The 14,268-nt window shown below is 49.7% G+C and overlaps 2 protein-coding genes across 6 annotated transcripts in view; both read left to right on the top strand.

Annotated features, from left to right (window-relative positions):
- AXL (AXL receptor tyrosine kinase) overlaps positions 1–3,365 on the top strand; it is a 34,668-nt gene extending 31,303 nt beyond the window's left edge. Inside the window, exon 20 of one of the 2 annotated variants that reach the window (XM_040252672.1) lies at positions 1,501–3,365. In XM_040252672.1, the coding sequence (XP_040108606.1) occupies positions 1,501–1,852 (352 nt within the window). In that variant the 3' untranslated portion in view covers positions 1,853–3,365. The remainder of the gene's footprint in view (positions 1–1,500) is intronic. The other variant, XM_040252673.1, reaches the window with a different exon arrangement.
- Positions 3,366–4,253: 888 nt separating this feature from the next.
- Positions 4,254–14,268, top strand: part of HNRNPUL1 (heterogeneous nuclear ribonucleoprotein U like 1) — a 34,135-nt gene continuing 24,120 nt past the window's right edge. The window contains exons 1-4 of one of the 4 annotated variants that reach the window (XM_040252677.1): positions 4,254–4,274; positions 9,887–10,012; positions 12,011–12,164; positions 13,123–13,196. In XM_040252677.1, the coding sequence (XP_040108611.1) occupies positions 9,892–10,012; positions 12,011–12,164; positions 13,123–13,196 (349 nt within the window). In that variant the 5' untranslated portion in view covers positions 4,254–4,274; positions 9,887–9,891. Of the gene's footprint in view, positions 4,275–4,335; positions 4,413–5,840; positions 6,303–9,886; positions 10,013–12,010; positions 12,165–13,122; positions 13,197–14,268 lie in introns of those variants that run through there. The other 3 variants (XM_040252676.1, XM_040252674.1, XM_040252675.1) reach the window with 3 other exon arrangements.

Genomic DNA, 14,268 nt, shown 5'->3' with positions numbered 1-14,268 from the left:
TGAGGTGGGTTGTCACCATTAGTAGGGCTTCCCAGTTAGCACAGTGGTAAAGAATACCACTCCTGCCAATGCAGGAGACACGGGTTTGATCCTTGGGTCGGGAAGATCCCCTGGAGAAGGAAATAGCAACCCACTCCAGCATTCTCGCCTGGAAAATTCCATGGACAGAGGAGCCTGGCCAGCCACAGTGCATCAGGTTGAAGAGTCAGACCCAGCTGAGCAACTGAGCACGCAGGCACTCAAGGCACCATTAGTATTCCCCTGTGTAAATGATGTAACAGGGACCCACATCAAGGGAAGATCATTTGCCAAAGGCTGCATAGCTGGTGTTTTAGTTATCTATATCCCCAAAATCCAGTAGCTTAAAACAACAAGCCTTTTATTACTTCACATGGTTTCTGAATGTCAGGGGTCTGGGAACAGCTTGGCAGGCTGATTCTGAATCAGGGTTTCAGTGAGGTTAGTCAAGATATCAGGGGGGCTACAGTCATCTGAAGGTTGGGACTGGAAGCTGGCTCACTCACATAGCTGTGGCAGGAGGCCTCAGTTCCTTGCCACGTGGAACCCTCCACAGTGCTGCTTGAGTTTCCTCATGACATGGCGGCTGGCTTCCCCCAGATGAGCATCCCAAGAAAAAGAACAAGGAGGAATCCACAATACCTTTTCAACCTAGTCTCAAAAGTCACATACACCGTGGAACTTCCCTAACAATCCAGGGGTTACGACTCTGCACTTCCAGGAGGCATGTGTTCAGTAGTTTCCTATGCCACGTGGTATGGCAAAAAAAAAAAGAAAAAGAAAAAAAAAAGTCTGACACACACGATCATTGGTACCAAGTCCGAATGCAGTGCTCTATCTTTTGAAGGGAGGAATGCCAAAGCATTTGAGTACATATGTATATATATAATTTATCTTTTGGCTGCACTGGGTCTCCGCTGCTGTGCGAGGGCTTTCTCTAGTTGCAGAGAGCAGGCGCTATTCTCTAGCTGCAGCTGCATAGCATGGGCTCTAGGTCACGTGGGTGTCAGTGGTTGCGGCACGTGGGCTTAGTTGCCCCACGGCATGTGGAATCTTCCTGGGCTAGAGATAGAACTTGTGTCTCCTCCATTGGCAGGCGGATTCTTAACCACTGGATCACCAGGGAAGTCCTGAGTTCGTATTTTAAACCAACACAGCTTGCAAAGCTTTGATGCTAGAGTCTGTCCTGAGAAGCCATATTGGGAAGCTTTGCTCTAGCAAAACCTCACTAGAACATCACCCCACACCTAGAAAGATTTCCCAAGACATCTTCCAGCTCCTGAGTGTCTGTTCCAGGACTCCCCTTAGAAACTCATGCAAATTCCCAAATCCCCATAGGTGCCCGGCCTCGAAACCACTACAGTTCCCTCCACTCCCGTGAAATGCCCTCAGTCCCGAGTGTCCTAAAATGCCCCCAAGCTCCCAGGAGGCTCCCTGTCTGAGCCCCTGCTCAGTGTCCCACCCCTCATTCTGCTGCCCTAGGTACGCCCTGATGTCCCGGTGCTGGGAGCTAAACCCCCGGGACCGGCCGAGTTTTGCAGAGCTGCGGGAAGACCTGGAGAATACGCTGAAGGCCCTGCCCCCTGCTCAGGAGCCGGACGAAATCCTCTACGTCAACATGGATGAGGGTGGAGGTCATTCTGAACCACTTGGAGCTGCTGGAGGAGCGGACCCCCCAACACAGCCTGACCCTAAGGATTCCTGCAGCTGCCTCACGGCCGCCGAAGTCCATCCTGCTGGCCGCTATGTCCTCTGCCCTTCTACAGCCCCTGGCCCCACCCTGCCTGCTGAAAGGAGCTCCCCAGCAGCCCCAGGGCAAGAGGACGGCGCCTGAGGCCACCCTCCACCTGGGACTTCCTCTCAGGACCCAAGCTAGGCACTGCCACTGGGGGACCCGCCCCCTACTTTCCCACTCCAGACCTTAACCCCAATCATAGCCCTCTCTTCCTACCTGTTCCACTTCCATCCCAGACAGATCCTCTCCCTTTTCCACACCTCAGTGTCCCCATGCGTAAAAGAAGGGGATTGGACTGAAATCCCTGAGGGCCCTCCCAGGTCTAACATTCCAAGATTCTAGATTCTAAGGTTTAAAGAGTCTAGATTCAGAGTTTCAGAGCTGAGTCTTTGATTCTAAAGACTTGGAATTCCAGTCTCTAATTCTCAAGTGCTAAGGTTCTAGACACAGAAGTTGTAAGGCCTACATTCTAAGGCTCTGAGATGCTGTGGCCCTAGAGTCTTCTGGTTCTGAGATTCTTCATAAAGCCCATGAAATTTTAGGTTACAAAGCTCTAAGATTCTATTTCTAGAGTCTAAGGCTCTGTGATTTTAGATTTTTTTTTTCTAGGGTTCTAAGTCCTGAGGGTGTAAGATACTAGATCCTACAATTCTAAAAATCCTACAGTTCTAGACATGGAGGTTCTAAGGTCTTATGTTCTAAAATTTGAAGTTCTGAGCCTCTTAGAGTATAACTTTTCTGGTTTTAAGACTCCAGATCATAAGCCGCAAGATTTGATCTTCTCAAGTTCTAAGAATCTAATGATGATCAGTGACAGAGTCTAAGGCTTTATGGTCCTCGAAACCCTTGTTAGGAGACTGTGGATCCTAAAGATCTAAAATGCTAGCACCTGCAATTCAAAAGTTCTAATAGTCTAAAGATGGAGGTTCTAAGGTCTAATGTTCTAAGATGTGATGTTCTAAGGCTTAGTCTAAGAACCTAGAGTCTCTGTGTCTAAGATTCTAGATCATATGCTTCAAGATTCTAGATTATTAAACTCTAAGATTCTAATGTTGTTCTGTTCTGTGTTCCAAGGTTCTGTTCTGTGTTCCAAGGCACTCTAGATCCTGTTGGTCCAAGATTCTGGATCCTCAGCATCTATGGTATAGATATTCCACAGTTAGTGGTGACAAACTGGATACCAAAGTTCTAATCATTTTTAATTTTGGACACCTTTAAGTGCTATGCTGCATCTTCTCTTTCTAGGATTTTAGTTAAGGGTCTAGGAATTCATGGTTCTAAGTCTTACGATTCTGAGTTCCAAGATTCACATGTTATAAGATTCTAAAGGTCTAGAATTCTAAAGTAAAATTCTGAGGTTCTTACCTTATAGTTTTATCCTGTGTGACCCTTCCCTTCTTAGCCACCTCTGCTTCCTCTTCCTTTCATGTGGGGGTGTGCCCCCTCAAACCTGTGCAATGCAATAAAGATGCCTCCTTTCCCCAGAGGACAATATCCCTCCTTTGGGGGCCATATTGCCCCCACCCCGAGCCAGTCCTTTATGCCCCCTGAACAGAGTGTGAACCCTGGCACCTCCAGTGGGGCTCAGATCACATAAAACTTTGTAACCATGCTTCTGTCTCCTCTTGTCTCCACTTGGCTGTCATATGGCCCTTTTCCCAGGCAACTCAGCTTGTGTAAAAAGGAGGGTTTGGTGGGGTCTTGGAGTTCTCCCCTCACTAAAGAGGGTAGATGTGAACAGATACAAAGACAAAAAAGACAGGCAAACAAAGAAAAGCGGACTTGCCAGACTCCACGAAACCCCTAGTGAGAAATAAGCACATAGATACTCACAAGGTCATACAGAGATGCTCCCTATTTCCCAAAGTAACAGACTCCTTAATTAATGGACAAACTCAAGCACTCTCGGTCACAAATACAGAGACACAAATTCAGACAGAGAAACACAAAATTACTACAAATATGCACTGGCAGGCGGTCAACCAAAAATAAGAAGAAACGAGTAACTAGAGGAAAACAGATACAGACACAAATACTTAGACGTATAGAGCACCTAGGGGGGCTTTCCAGGTGGCACAGTGGTAAAGAATTGCCTGCCAATGCAGGAGGAGCAAGAGATGTGAGTTCGATCCCCGGGTCAGAAAGATCTCTTGGATAAGGAAACGCAACCCAGTCCAGTATTCTTGCCTGAAGAGTTCCATCTACAGGGGGAGCGTGGGAGGCTACAGTCCACGGGGTGGCAAAGAGTCAGACATGACCGAGCGCGCGCGCGCGCGCACACACACACACACACACACACACACACACACACACACACAGTACTTAAAGGGGACTCACAGACCCAAACGTTCAGAGTCACATAGAAACACAAGCACAGAGTACCTCCGATAACCACGGGCCCACAAAGGGATTCCTGCCAAGACAAGACCACTGTGTTTTACACGAATCGCAGGCGTAAGTTCCTGGGTGTGTCTAGCAGCAGACGGAGGAACCCTTGGCAGCGCCCGGACGCCCCCCAGTGGTAGGTCCTGAGAATGAAAAACAGTTCAATCCGGGCCACAAACTTTTTTAGAACAAATCATTGTGGGAAGCTGGGAGGAGAGAGGAAGTCGGACGTGGGCGAGGGGCGGGGTGTCTGGACTGGAACCTACGGGCCCACGTGAGTGTCTGTCCCGCTTCTGAGTGGGTGCTGTGTGTCTAGGTTGCCGTGGTGTAAGCTTGTAGTGTAACTGTCCTGTGTCTATATCATTTGATGCTGCCTGCTTGTGCCAACCTTAATGGGCACATCTACATCGCAGTTTGGTGTACTATCCCCTGAATGGATGCATCTGATCCTACACACGCCATTTGTTTATCCATGTTGTGTGTGCGCCTTTGTCTAAGTAGAGGTTGTGTATGGCTTTCGTGGGTTTTAGATATGGCTCCGTGGGCAGCGGGCATTTGCATTGCGTATCTCGATAGTGTACCTTCCAGAAGTTTTGTGTCTTTTGAGTTAGGAGACAGGGCTAGATATTGTGAAACTGTGGCGTTTAACAGCCTTAACTACGGACCTGTGTGTTTGAGCTTATCATACTGACGCCAAACAGGCGGATCTACTGAACAGTAATTTATAGAGGATTTGGGTAGAGACCCCTGAACTTGAGGTCTTTCCGGAGGGAAAGGCTCTATGATCGCGTGCAGAGCGTCCGTTCACGTAAGATACCAACCATAAAGACAGCTCAGCTACGATCGTGGAAGGAGGCGCTCGATGAAATGTACTATCAAAGGGGAGAGGGTGCGATTCCCCGTTATAACTTTTCTCCCGCTGTTAGTCTAGCTTTTATTTTCAAACCTTCAGGACTCTGAAGTCAAAGGGTTGCTTTTCTTACAGGCAACTGAGTTTCTTCCAGATTAAGAATAATTTATCTACTTAATCTCGATTTCATATACTTCCTCGACAGCGAAATTTGTAAAGCCGTCTGCAACCAGAATGGCCAATCTGTTTAGGTTTTCCTAAAACGATGCAACTATACTAGCTTTAGTGAGATAAGTCAGTAACTGAGATTGGTGGACAGATTGTTTTGAAACCGCCCTAACGGCAAGGGGCAGGTCCTTAGTGAATTCATCTCTTTCCGGTTTCTTAAAGGCAATCGTGAAGGGGGGCGGGGCGGTCTGCCGACTCTCCATTTGATTGGTTCTGGTGGTTTTACCCGCTTGGACTCCTTTAGGGGCGGGAGATTTAGACCAATCAAGATATGTGTTACAGAGACACTAGTTTGATGAAAGGACCGCGCAGGGAAGGCCGTGCGGCGCTCATTCTGAGACCACATCACTGATTGGCCCAAATCTTTACTCTCTTTCCCTCATTTGACCCTACGGGAGCGGGCGCGCTGGCACTACCCAATCACCGCGCGCCCCTCCTCCCTCCTTTTCCCGCCCTCCCGTTTCGATCCCGGCATCGACGTAGGCCAACGCTTCCTCCCCGGCAGCAACTAAGCCCTTTCATTGCTGTTCTTTTGAAAGACGCGCTCTGATTGGTTGAGCCCTTGGGCCCGCGCCCGTTGTCCCTATGAGGTGGCCAATTGGCAACTGTGTTACATCGCGCCGGGCCACGGAGGAGGGGGGAGGTGGCGGCGGCGGCCATTTTGAGCCGCCGCCGCCATTGGAGTGGGCCCCCCCCCCTTTCCCCCTTCGCCTGCTGACAGGAAAGGTTTAAGGGGGACAGAGCCCTGGGAGGCCGGGCCGGGCTCGGGGGCCGCCCCGGGGGCCCGGGCCATGGATGTGCGCCGTCTGAAGGTGAACGAACTTCGCGAGGAGCTGCAGCGCCGCGGCCTGGACACTCGCGGCCTCAAGGCCGAGCTTGCTGAGCGGCTGCAGGCGGCGCTGGAGGCCGAGGAGCCCGACGACGAGCGGGAGCTCGAGGCCGACGACGAACCGGGGCGACCCGGGCACAGCAACGAGGAGGTCGAGACCGAGGGGGGCTCCGACCTGGAGGGGACCGCGCAGCCACCGCCGCCCGGGCTGCAGCCGCACCCGGAGCCCGGCGGCTACTCGGGGCCGGACGGACATTGTGAGAGTGCGCGGGGCGGGGGCCGGGGAGCCCGGACTCCGGGCCGAGGAAGGGCTGTGGGACGCGGGAGTCCGGCGCCTGAGGTCGGGGAGACGGTCTGAGGATCGGGTGATACCTCTCCCCGCCGCTGAAAAGGATCGGGGGACAAGGCCCGCGGGACGACCGGAGGGTGGATCCTGGCATTCGGCGCAGGGAAGATACTGGAGTGGGGGCTCTCGTTTTCGGAGATGAGGAAGGTCCGGGGTGGGGGTGTAGAGGATTCCCGAGCCTACGGCTCAGAAACCGGAAACCGTGGTTTTTGGAACCGAAGACAGTCGGAAGAACAAGGGGATCTCTTTTAGGAGACTTGAGATCTTAAAGATGGTGATCTTAAGATTTGGAGCTGGGTAGGCTTGGGAGCCGTGTTTTCAGGGCAGGGACTGTTTTGAGGATGGAGTATCCTGGAGTTTGCTGCTGGATGGGGTACCGGGGAATTCTCATGTTTTGTTATTGGGATGGGTTGGTAAGATGGAGTTCCGGTGTCTGGCCAGGGAGGGTCTGACGGACTGTGCGTTCTAGTGGTTGACTGGGGAGCTTTTAGGGGATGCGAGAGACTATCATGGGGGACCCCTATCTGTCTGAGGACGGCCTGGCGTGGGGGGGTGTCTCAGATCCCAGGGCTGAAAGGCCAGCCTTGAGGCATGGGCAACCTGGGCATTTGATGCTGGCCATCTGGGGCCCTTTTGGTTGACTTCTAGAGACGGTATATGGAACATCGATGTCCAGAAGCTGGTGGGGAAGAGAAGGCTACTTCACCGGGTGAAGTACCTGGAGGTTTGGAGCTAGGAAGGCATTGGGGACAGATAATGCAGTGGCTCCTGCTGAATGGTCTTAGATTAACAGTATGGGGTGTTTGGAGAAAAAGAGTAGCTGGGGGTGGGTGGGGTAGATAACAGGTTGGTGGAGTTTGAAGTTGAGGGATTATCCAGGGGGTAGAGGATCATGCACAAGAAAAGAGTGTGTAGCTGGTGTGTCAGATATAGAGAAGGGAAGAGTGTATGATGTGGAAGGTGAAAGAAAACTTGTTGACTTGGCAGGGGGCTTCAGGGTGAAGGGGGTGGTGGTTCTGGGGCTGAGCATCTCCATGAGAGGGCTCCTCGGTCCCCAGAAGCAGAGTTTTTGTGTGTGTGTGCCTAGGGATTGGAGAGGCCTCAAGGGGTGGTTGAGAACCTCTGCATCAGACACTCTGAAGGAGAGGGGATGGAGTAGATCTGTGACTTTCTGAAGGGAAGAGACCCTGGTATGGGAGGAAGTAAATCAAGTTAAAAGCGGATGGCTTTCTAGCAGGACAGGACATGGTGATTGGAAAAGTTGAGTAAGTAGAAAGGACTCTGGCATCCAGAGTTTGTATTATTTACCTGAAAAAGAGGGTACCCTGGGCTGTGGGACTAAAGAAATGAGGAAAGCAAGAGGATCAGGGAAGAGACTAGATTTGGGGTTGGCACAGGGAATTTACATGCTTTCTTAGAGCACGGCAGTCTGAGGGTAGATTTGGGGTGGAGGGTGGTTGTCTAGGACTCAGATGCTGGGAGGAGTACTTCCCATTGCGGAGACCTGTCAAGGAAGGAGGAGTGGCCCAGTGTACCTGCCTGGGGCAGGCAAGACCCTGGCAGGAATGCCGATGGCTGGAAATTTCTCCAAAGAAAAGTGATATGCTTTATGGCTCAGATTTTTGTCTTGGGCAAGTCACTTCACCTCTGAGCTCTGGCTTCCTTGTGTGTAAAATTGGGATATAATAATAGTGCCCCCCCCCCCAAATGGGGATGAATGAGATTACGTGTGTAAGGGGCTTAGCACTGGTTCTGCCTATTATTAGGAGGTAAATGTTTTAGAGAACAGAGAAGGGCCCCAGAATCATAAGCTTCTCTGGGCGAGGCTTCCTCTGTGAGCACAGGAGAGATTCTCGGAAAGAAAGATATGAGTCTTTTGTGGCAAGAACAACACTGTGCTTAGGGCCTGGAAGAAACAGGATGGTATGAAAGGGCCCCCTGTGTTCTAATTAAGGAGTTATTCTGTGTCTTCCTTTCTCTCTTACCCATTACAGCAAAATCCTTTGAGCCCCTTTTATGCCCCCCTCCAACCCTGCCTTCAGCCCTGGTAAACAGACCTGTAGCAAACCACATGATCTGTGTGACTTTCTCCCTTTGGGCCGCACCTGGTTTGTGCCCAGATACATTTGTCCTCTGAGAAAGGATCCAATCAGTTAGCAAGCAGCAGAATAGTCTCTCCTGCCCCATGGTTCCGCCTCACTGGTCCTGGCACAGCCACTAGTAGGGCCCTGGAGGCGCCTTGCAGAGCCTGCCCCTAGGGTGGAGAACCTGCTTGCTACTCAACCTAGGTTTCCAAAGTTCTCTCTGGGTCTGGCTACAGGGTTCTCCTTGAAGAAGTTTCAGGTTTTAGTCCCATCTCAGCTCTCTCATGTGTCGCCCCAACCCCAGGAATGTTTTCTCCATTCTCATCACTGGGTTACCGTCATTTATGTATCCTTTGAGTCCAGGCTTATCTGTTACTTTCTGGGTCCCTAATCTCAGCCCCTGGTACTTCTTCATAGCCCTTAACACAATACAATTTTTGTACTTTCAGATTTGTTTAATGTGTGTATGTCTGACTAAGCTGGAACTTGTTCTTAGTTATATCCTAGCATGTGGTGTATAGTATGTACTCCACTCCATGAATGGTTGATATTGTTTTTCCTTCTTTTTTGGCTGCACTGCACAACTTGTGGAATCTTAGTTCCCCAACCAGGGATTAAACCCTGGCCCCAGCATTGAAAGCACTAAATCGTAACCACAGGAAATTCCCTGATGTTATTATTCTTGCCACCCTTCAGTTGAGTTCCTCCTGGACCCACAGAAACACCTTCCTGAAACACTTCCTGCCTAACTCCAAATATTTTAGGGCTTATCCCTAATGAGTCTGAAGGCCACTATTATCATGACTCCTGTTTTAACAGTTCCTTTCCTTCCTCCCCCATTTCCCCTTCAACTGAGATGGTTATCCCTTATCTTTACAGCTATTGCAGGGTGGAAGAAATTCATAGGGAGTTGGCTATGCAGGTGGGAATAGTGAATTGGGTTGGACAGAGGACTGGTTTGTGCTCTGAACAATTTTTAAGGTTGTACCCTAAAGGCAACTCCCTAAGCTTTATACTGTGTCAGAGAACAGCTGGGCTGGTAATTTTTAAACTGTGTTCATGGAGTTGCCCCCCACCCCAGTGGGGACTTAGAGGGGAGGTCAAGTTGGACCCCTTCTCCAACTTTCCCATCTCCTTGCTCCAACCAGAGCATTTGTGCTTCATTTGGTTTTATGTGTTAGGATTCTGTAGAACCTAGTCACAGATCTCTTAACTTTTGAGGGGCAAGAGGGCCTGTCTTCAGGCAGCTGGGGCCCCTGACTGCCCAGGTGGGTTTCCATCTGAAGGTATTTTCACATCTTTTAGCCTCTGGAAGACTGATTGTCCACAGTGGGGATGGCATCATTTTGTATTAAAAAGCTACCTCTAGTCCCAAGAAATACCCTTCTAACTGGCCATTTTTTGTTTTAAGATGTCATGGACAATATTACCATGCAGAACCAATTCTATGAGACGCAGGTCATCAAGCAAGAGAACGAGTCAGGCTACGAGAGGAGACCACTGGAAATGGACCAGCAGCAGCAGGCCTATCGCCCAGGTAGGAAAGCGCATGTGATACATCTCTTTTGAAGGAAATGTAATCTATGTGTGGGTGGTCTCTCCCTTCTGCCTCCTGCCTGTCTTCCCAGAAACTTTGTATCTTCCTTTTAGGCAGTACTTTGGGCTTGGTCACTCTGGCAGGATCTTTTTGAAGGGAAGAACTTAGTCTCTCTCACTCGCAAGTGTTAGGATAGGGGAGTCTTCAAAGTATCTGTCATCAGATGTTAGTACCAACATCTTGGAGAGCTTAGACCTGGAGGCCAATATCTGAGTCCTACTTAAAATCTTAGAATGCTGAAGCTAGAAAGGACCTTTGAAATCTAGTATTTGCCATGTTCTGAAGAATATTGTTCCAGGAGATATTGCTAAGGACTTCTCAGAGAAGACTTCCTTGGCCAAATGCATCTGAAAAATGCGGCATATACCTTGCCACCTCTGGGAGAACCACTGTGTTCATGAAAGATGCTGAGAAGTCCTGGATTGGGAAAAACTCTGTGTCACTTTGTTTAAACCCAGCGTTTCCTAAATATGTAAATGTGTCTTAGTAGAACAAAGTTTTCTACAGTACAAGCTTGGAAAGCGCAATTATAATGTAAATCTCTCCCCATCTTACAGATGGGGGAGGTCGAGACTAGGGTTGGATCCAGAACATTGTACTGGCTTCTGGGCCGCTGCTCTTGGTTGATCAGCAGCGCTCCTTACCTAGTGTTTGGGGAGCGGGTTCTCCTGTCGGGTACCGACCAAGCCAGGACTGACTCCCGGTCTTGTGCTCCTTCCACTGTGCTGTGGCCCCAGTGCCTTTTCGTGGTCAGTCTAGTCGGTTCTGTCTGATTCCATTCTGGTTCACCTACAAAGTAAAATCCCCAGACATTTCTTGTGAGTGGCTCAGGATTTTAATGAATGTAGGTTACAAACTGTAGATTTGTGTCAGGCTCTGTGAGATTTGTGGGATCATTTGGCCCAAGGAGACTGTTTTCTGTGCAGACATTTATCAGGGCCTCCCATGAGCCCAGTGCTGTGATGGGAACCAAGGAAGCTCTGTCTGTGTGGGTGAGCACCATCTCTGCCCTAGTGAACGAGGAGCCTTCTCTGAGATTTTGTCTGTGTGCCAGAGCCAGGGAGTGCTCCAAGGTGGTGTTGAGTTGAATGCTGAAGTGTGTAGATGTGATGTGAGTGATCCACAGCATCCATAGATGAGGTGAGTCTGAATCCACAGTTTGCCCTCAGTAGGCATGGATTCTTGGAATCTGCCTGAGCCTGGGGACATTCTTGTGGTCCACAGCGTGTTATCCCATCCTGACTTCCTATTTGTGGGGTGATTTAATAAGGCCATCCCACCTGTGGGCTGGCTTACATGCAGACCCTCCCTTCTGGAGTGCTTCTGGGCTAATAGTGATTAAAGCCCATGGAGTTAGGTGGGGGACCACAGCACTGCTGAACTGACTTTCCCCTCCATTGCTAGACCGAAGGAGCTCTGTAAGAACTGAAGTGAAGAGACTCTCTGGGAGAAGAAATTATAGAAAGCAGAATTGTGAAATGGTAGAAGTCTTTTAGGGCTCCCTCCTCCTTGGTGCATGCGATGGTAGCTCCCAGCTGTCCCAACTTTCCCAACTTTACCTCGCCTTTGGCAAAGTAGCCCAGGCAGTCATTCGCCTTTGAGTAGGCCCTTAGAGAGCGTCTCCTTGTTTAGTGCTAAAGTCCCCTCTCCTCCCCAGGAAGCCTGAGAATTTTCTGACTGACATCTCTCATCCTATCAATGCTGGTGCTGCTGGGCCTGTATGGCCATCCCCAGCCTCACTTTATTCTAGCCCTGTCCTCCAGTACAGCCTTTTGGGTTCCCTGAGCAGGCTTCCACTGAACCTAGCAAGAGTCTTTGCCCAGACCTCATCACCATAGTCAGGATCCTGCCAGTATCTCCTGAAGTAGAGGGGACCAGAAAAGTGATAACTGAAGAGTTTCTGAGTGTCTTAACCATCTGGATTTGTCCTGACTGTAGAAGTGAAGACAGAGATGAAGCAAGAAGCACCCACCAGCTTCCTCCCACCCGAAGCATCTCAACACAAACCAGACAGACAGCAATTCCAGAGTCGCAAGAGGCCTTATGAAGAAAACCGGGGACGGGGCTACTTTGAACACCGAGAGGATAGGAGGTGGGTCTGTGCGGCAGTGGTCATCCTTTTTCCAATAGGTCTCAATGTCTGTAGCCCAGTGCCCACCAGGGTCTTTTTACTAGCCAAGAGGGAGAGCTGAGGTCTCCCTGCCCTCTCACTCTCCCCCAGTTCTTCCTATACCCACTACAGATTCAGCTTTGCTAAACTTGTGATCCTTCCCTCAGTTTCTCCTTTCCCATTACTTGAAGGATGAAGTTCAAACACCTTGCTGTTCACATGTGAGATGCCAGCCTGCCTTTTTAGTCCTTTGCCTCACTGCCCTGCATATGGTAGACTAAGGTCGTCCAGACTGTCCCAGGGAGGACCCTACACATTAGACTCCACACTTCTACCCCTTCCCCTTATTCCCATATGTTGGAAACCACCAGTATTTTCACATAGTCCCTTTTGGTATTTTGGTCGGAGTAAATTTCATTCATAATTTAGGACACTTTTAAAACAGAAGAAGACAAAAATGGGTCATTTCAAATCATTTCAGATGTGGAGTTTTAGGAAGCCTGGAATAAGGACAGATTATAATAACAGATTTATCCAAATTTTTACAGATTGCCCTTCCTGGCCCAGTATCCTCTGTGCTACTGTAACTTCCCATCAGTAGCAGAGTTCAGTGTGAAGGCAGTGCTCAGCATGTAGAGGGGTGGATCAGAATCTGAGGGTGTGAGAGAGCGGTATTTTTCAAAAAGTTCTCCAAATGATTCTCATGGCCCTCTTCAGCAGAGCACACCCTCTCCAGTCCCTGACCCCCCCCTGGTAGTTAATAGTCATTGCTCTCATTGCAAGAATGTAGGGTTCCAGAGTTCTTTTGCTAATCTCTGTGGGAGGAACTTGAAATCCAGGAAGCAGCTTGTAGGCCACTTGTAAATTCCTGCAGGAACTTGAGGTCCCTTCTTCCCTTGTCCGTCTGTTCTCCTGTGACTGATACCTCTTTATGACGCAGGGGGCGATCTCCTCAGCCTCCAGCTGAAGAGGATGAAGATGACTTTGACGACACCCTTGTGGCCATTGACACATGTGAGTCCTTGGAGTGCCTGTTTGATACTGTCTTCAGTCAGTGTAAGGAGACTGCCCTTTCCCTCACAAAACCCCCCCCCCCCCCCCCCCCGCCCCCCGGCACCGTCCAGAGCAGTGTTAGTTCAGATGTGAGAACCAGCAGAGCCCTGGAGTCAGGATGTTGGTTTGGAGACAGAAGATTTACTTCAGCTCTATCTGTGAGATTCGGTCAGGTTATTCTACTTCTCCAAGCTTCTCTTCAGAGAGGCAGAATCCTGCTCTTATACCTCAGGGGACTTTCAGTGACATTCATCAGAGAGCAAGTTGGAAAACCCTGAACACCCTGTAAAGTTGTCATCTAATCAAGAAGGGAACCTGAGTGCTGCTGGGGAAACTTAACTCTTTGACGGCCATTTCCCCAGTTTCCATCCGCTGCTCACGTTCCTGGTGAAACCAGGTTGCCTTGTCTTCTCAGGCATTAACCTGGCCTGCCCTGCCCTCTGTCCCCCAGTTCCGTTTTGTTTCTTCTAGATAAGTGACTTCCCCCTTGACCGTGCATCTAAATACTTGGGGGAACGAATATAGAGGTCCTGTCCCTCCTCAGTCCTCCTCATATAAACTCTTAAGTGGTAGAGCCTGTGAATCTGAATTTTTGAACACACCCAGAAGCCCAGTCAAGTCTGAGGACTGCACTTTTCAACAGAGCAGAAAATTAATAGCAGTTCATTCGTGTACTCGTTTACGTAGCTCTTGTTTATAAACCAATGGCTACATGCTTTAAAAGAGGTAAAGACATCTCGTATACAGTCCCTTTTATCACAGGAGCTAAAGGATTCAGAGTAAAACGGAGTGTTAATTTTTTAAGTATTGGGTGGCAGTGGTTCATGAAGCAGCATCTGATTAAATGCCAAATGTACAGACGATGGCACTCAGCCTTTAGAGAAAGGAGAGAGCCTACTGGACAAGACAGACAGGAAGGACTTTCCTGAAGACGTGGATGGCCCCTGGCAGAGCGGGGAGTCTGAGCAGCAGAGTCCTGGGCCCATGCGAGGAGCTGGGAACCTGTGGCGCACCTGACCGTGGTCCTGGGTGG

This window comes from Oryx dammah, unplaced genomic scaffold (assembly GCF_014754425.2).
Source record: "Oryx dammah isolate SB20612 unplaced genomic scaffold, SCBI_Odam_1.1 HiC_scaffold_13, whole genome shotgun sequence".
NCBI classification, from domain to species: Eukaryota; Metazoa; Chordata; class Mammalia; order Artiodactyla; family Bovidae; genus Oryx; species Oryx dammah.
The sequence above is the reverse complement of the archived record's forward strand: the minus strand, read 5'-3'. Positions and strand labels throughout refer to the sequence as shown.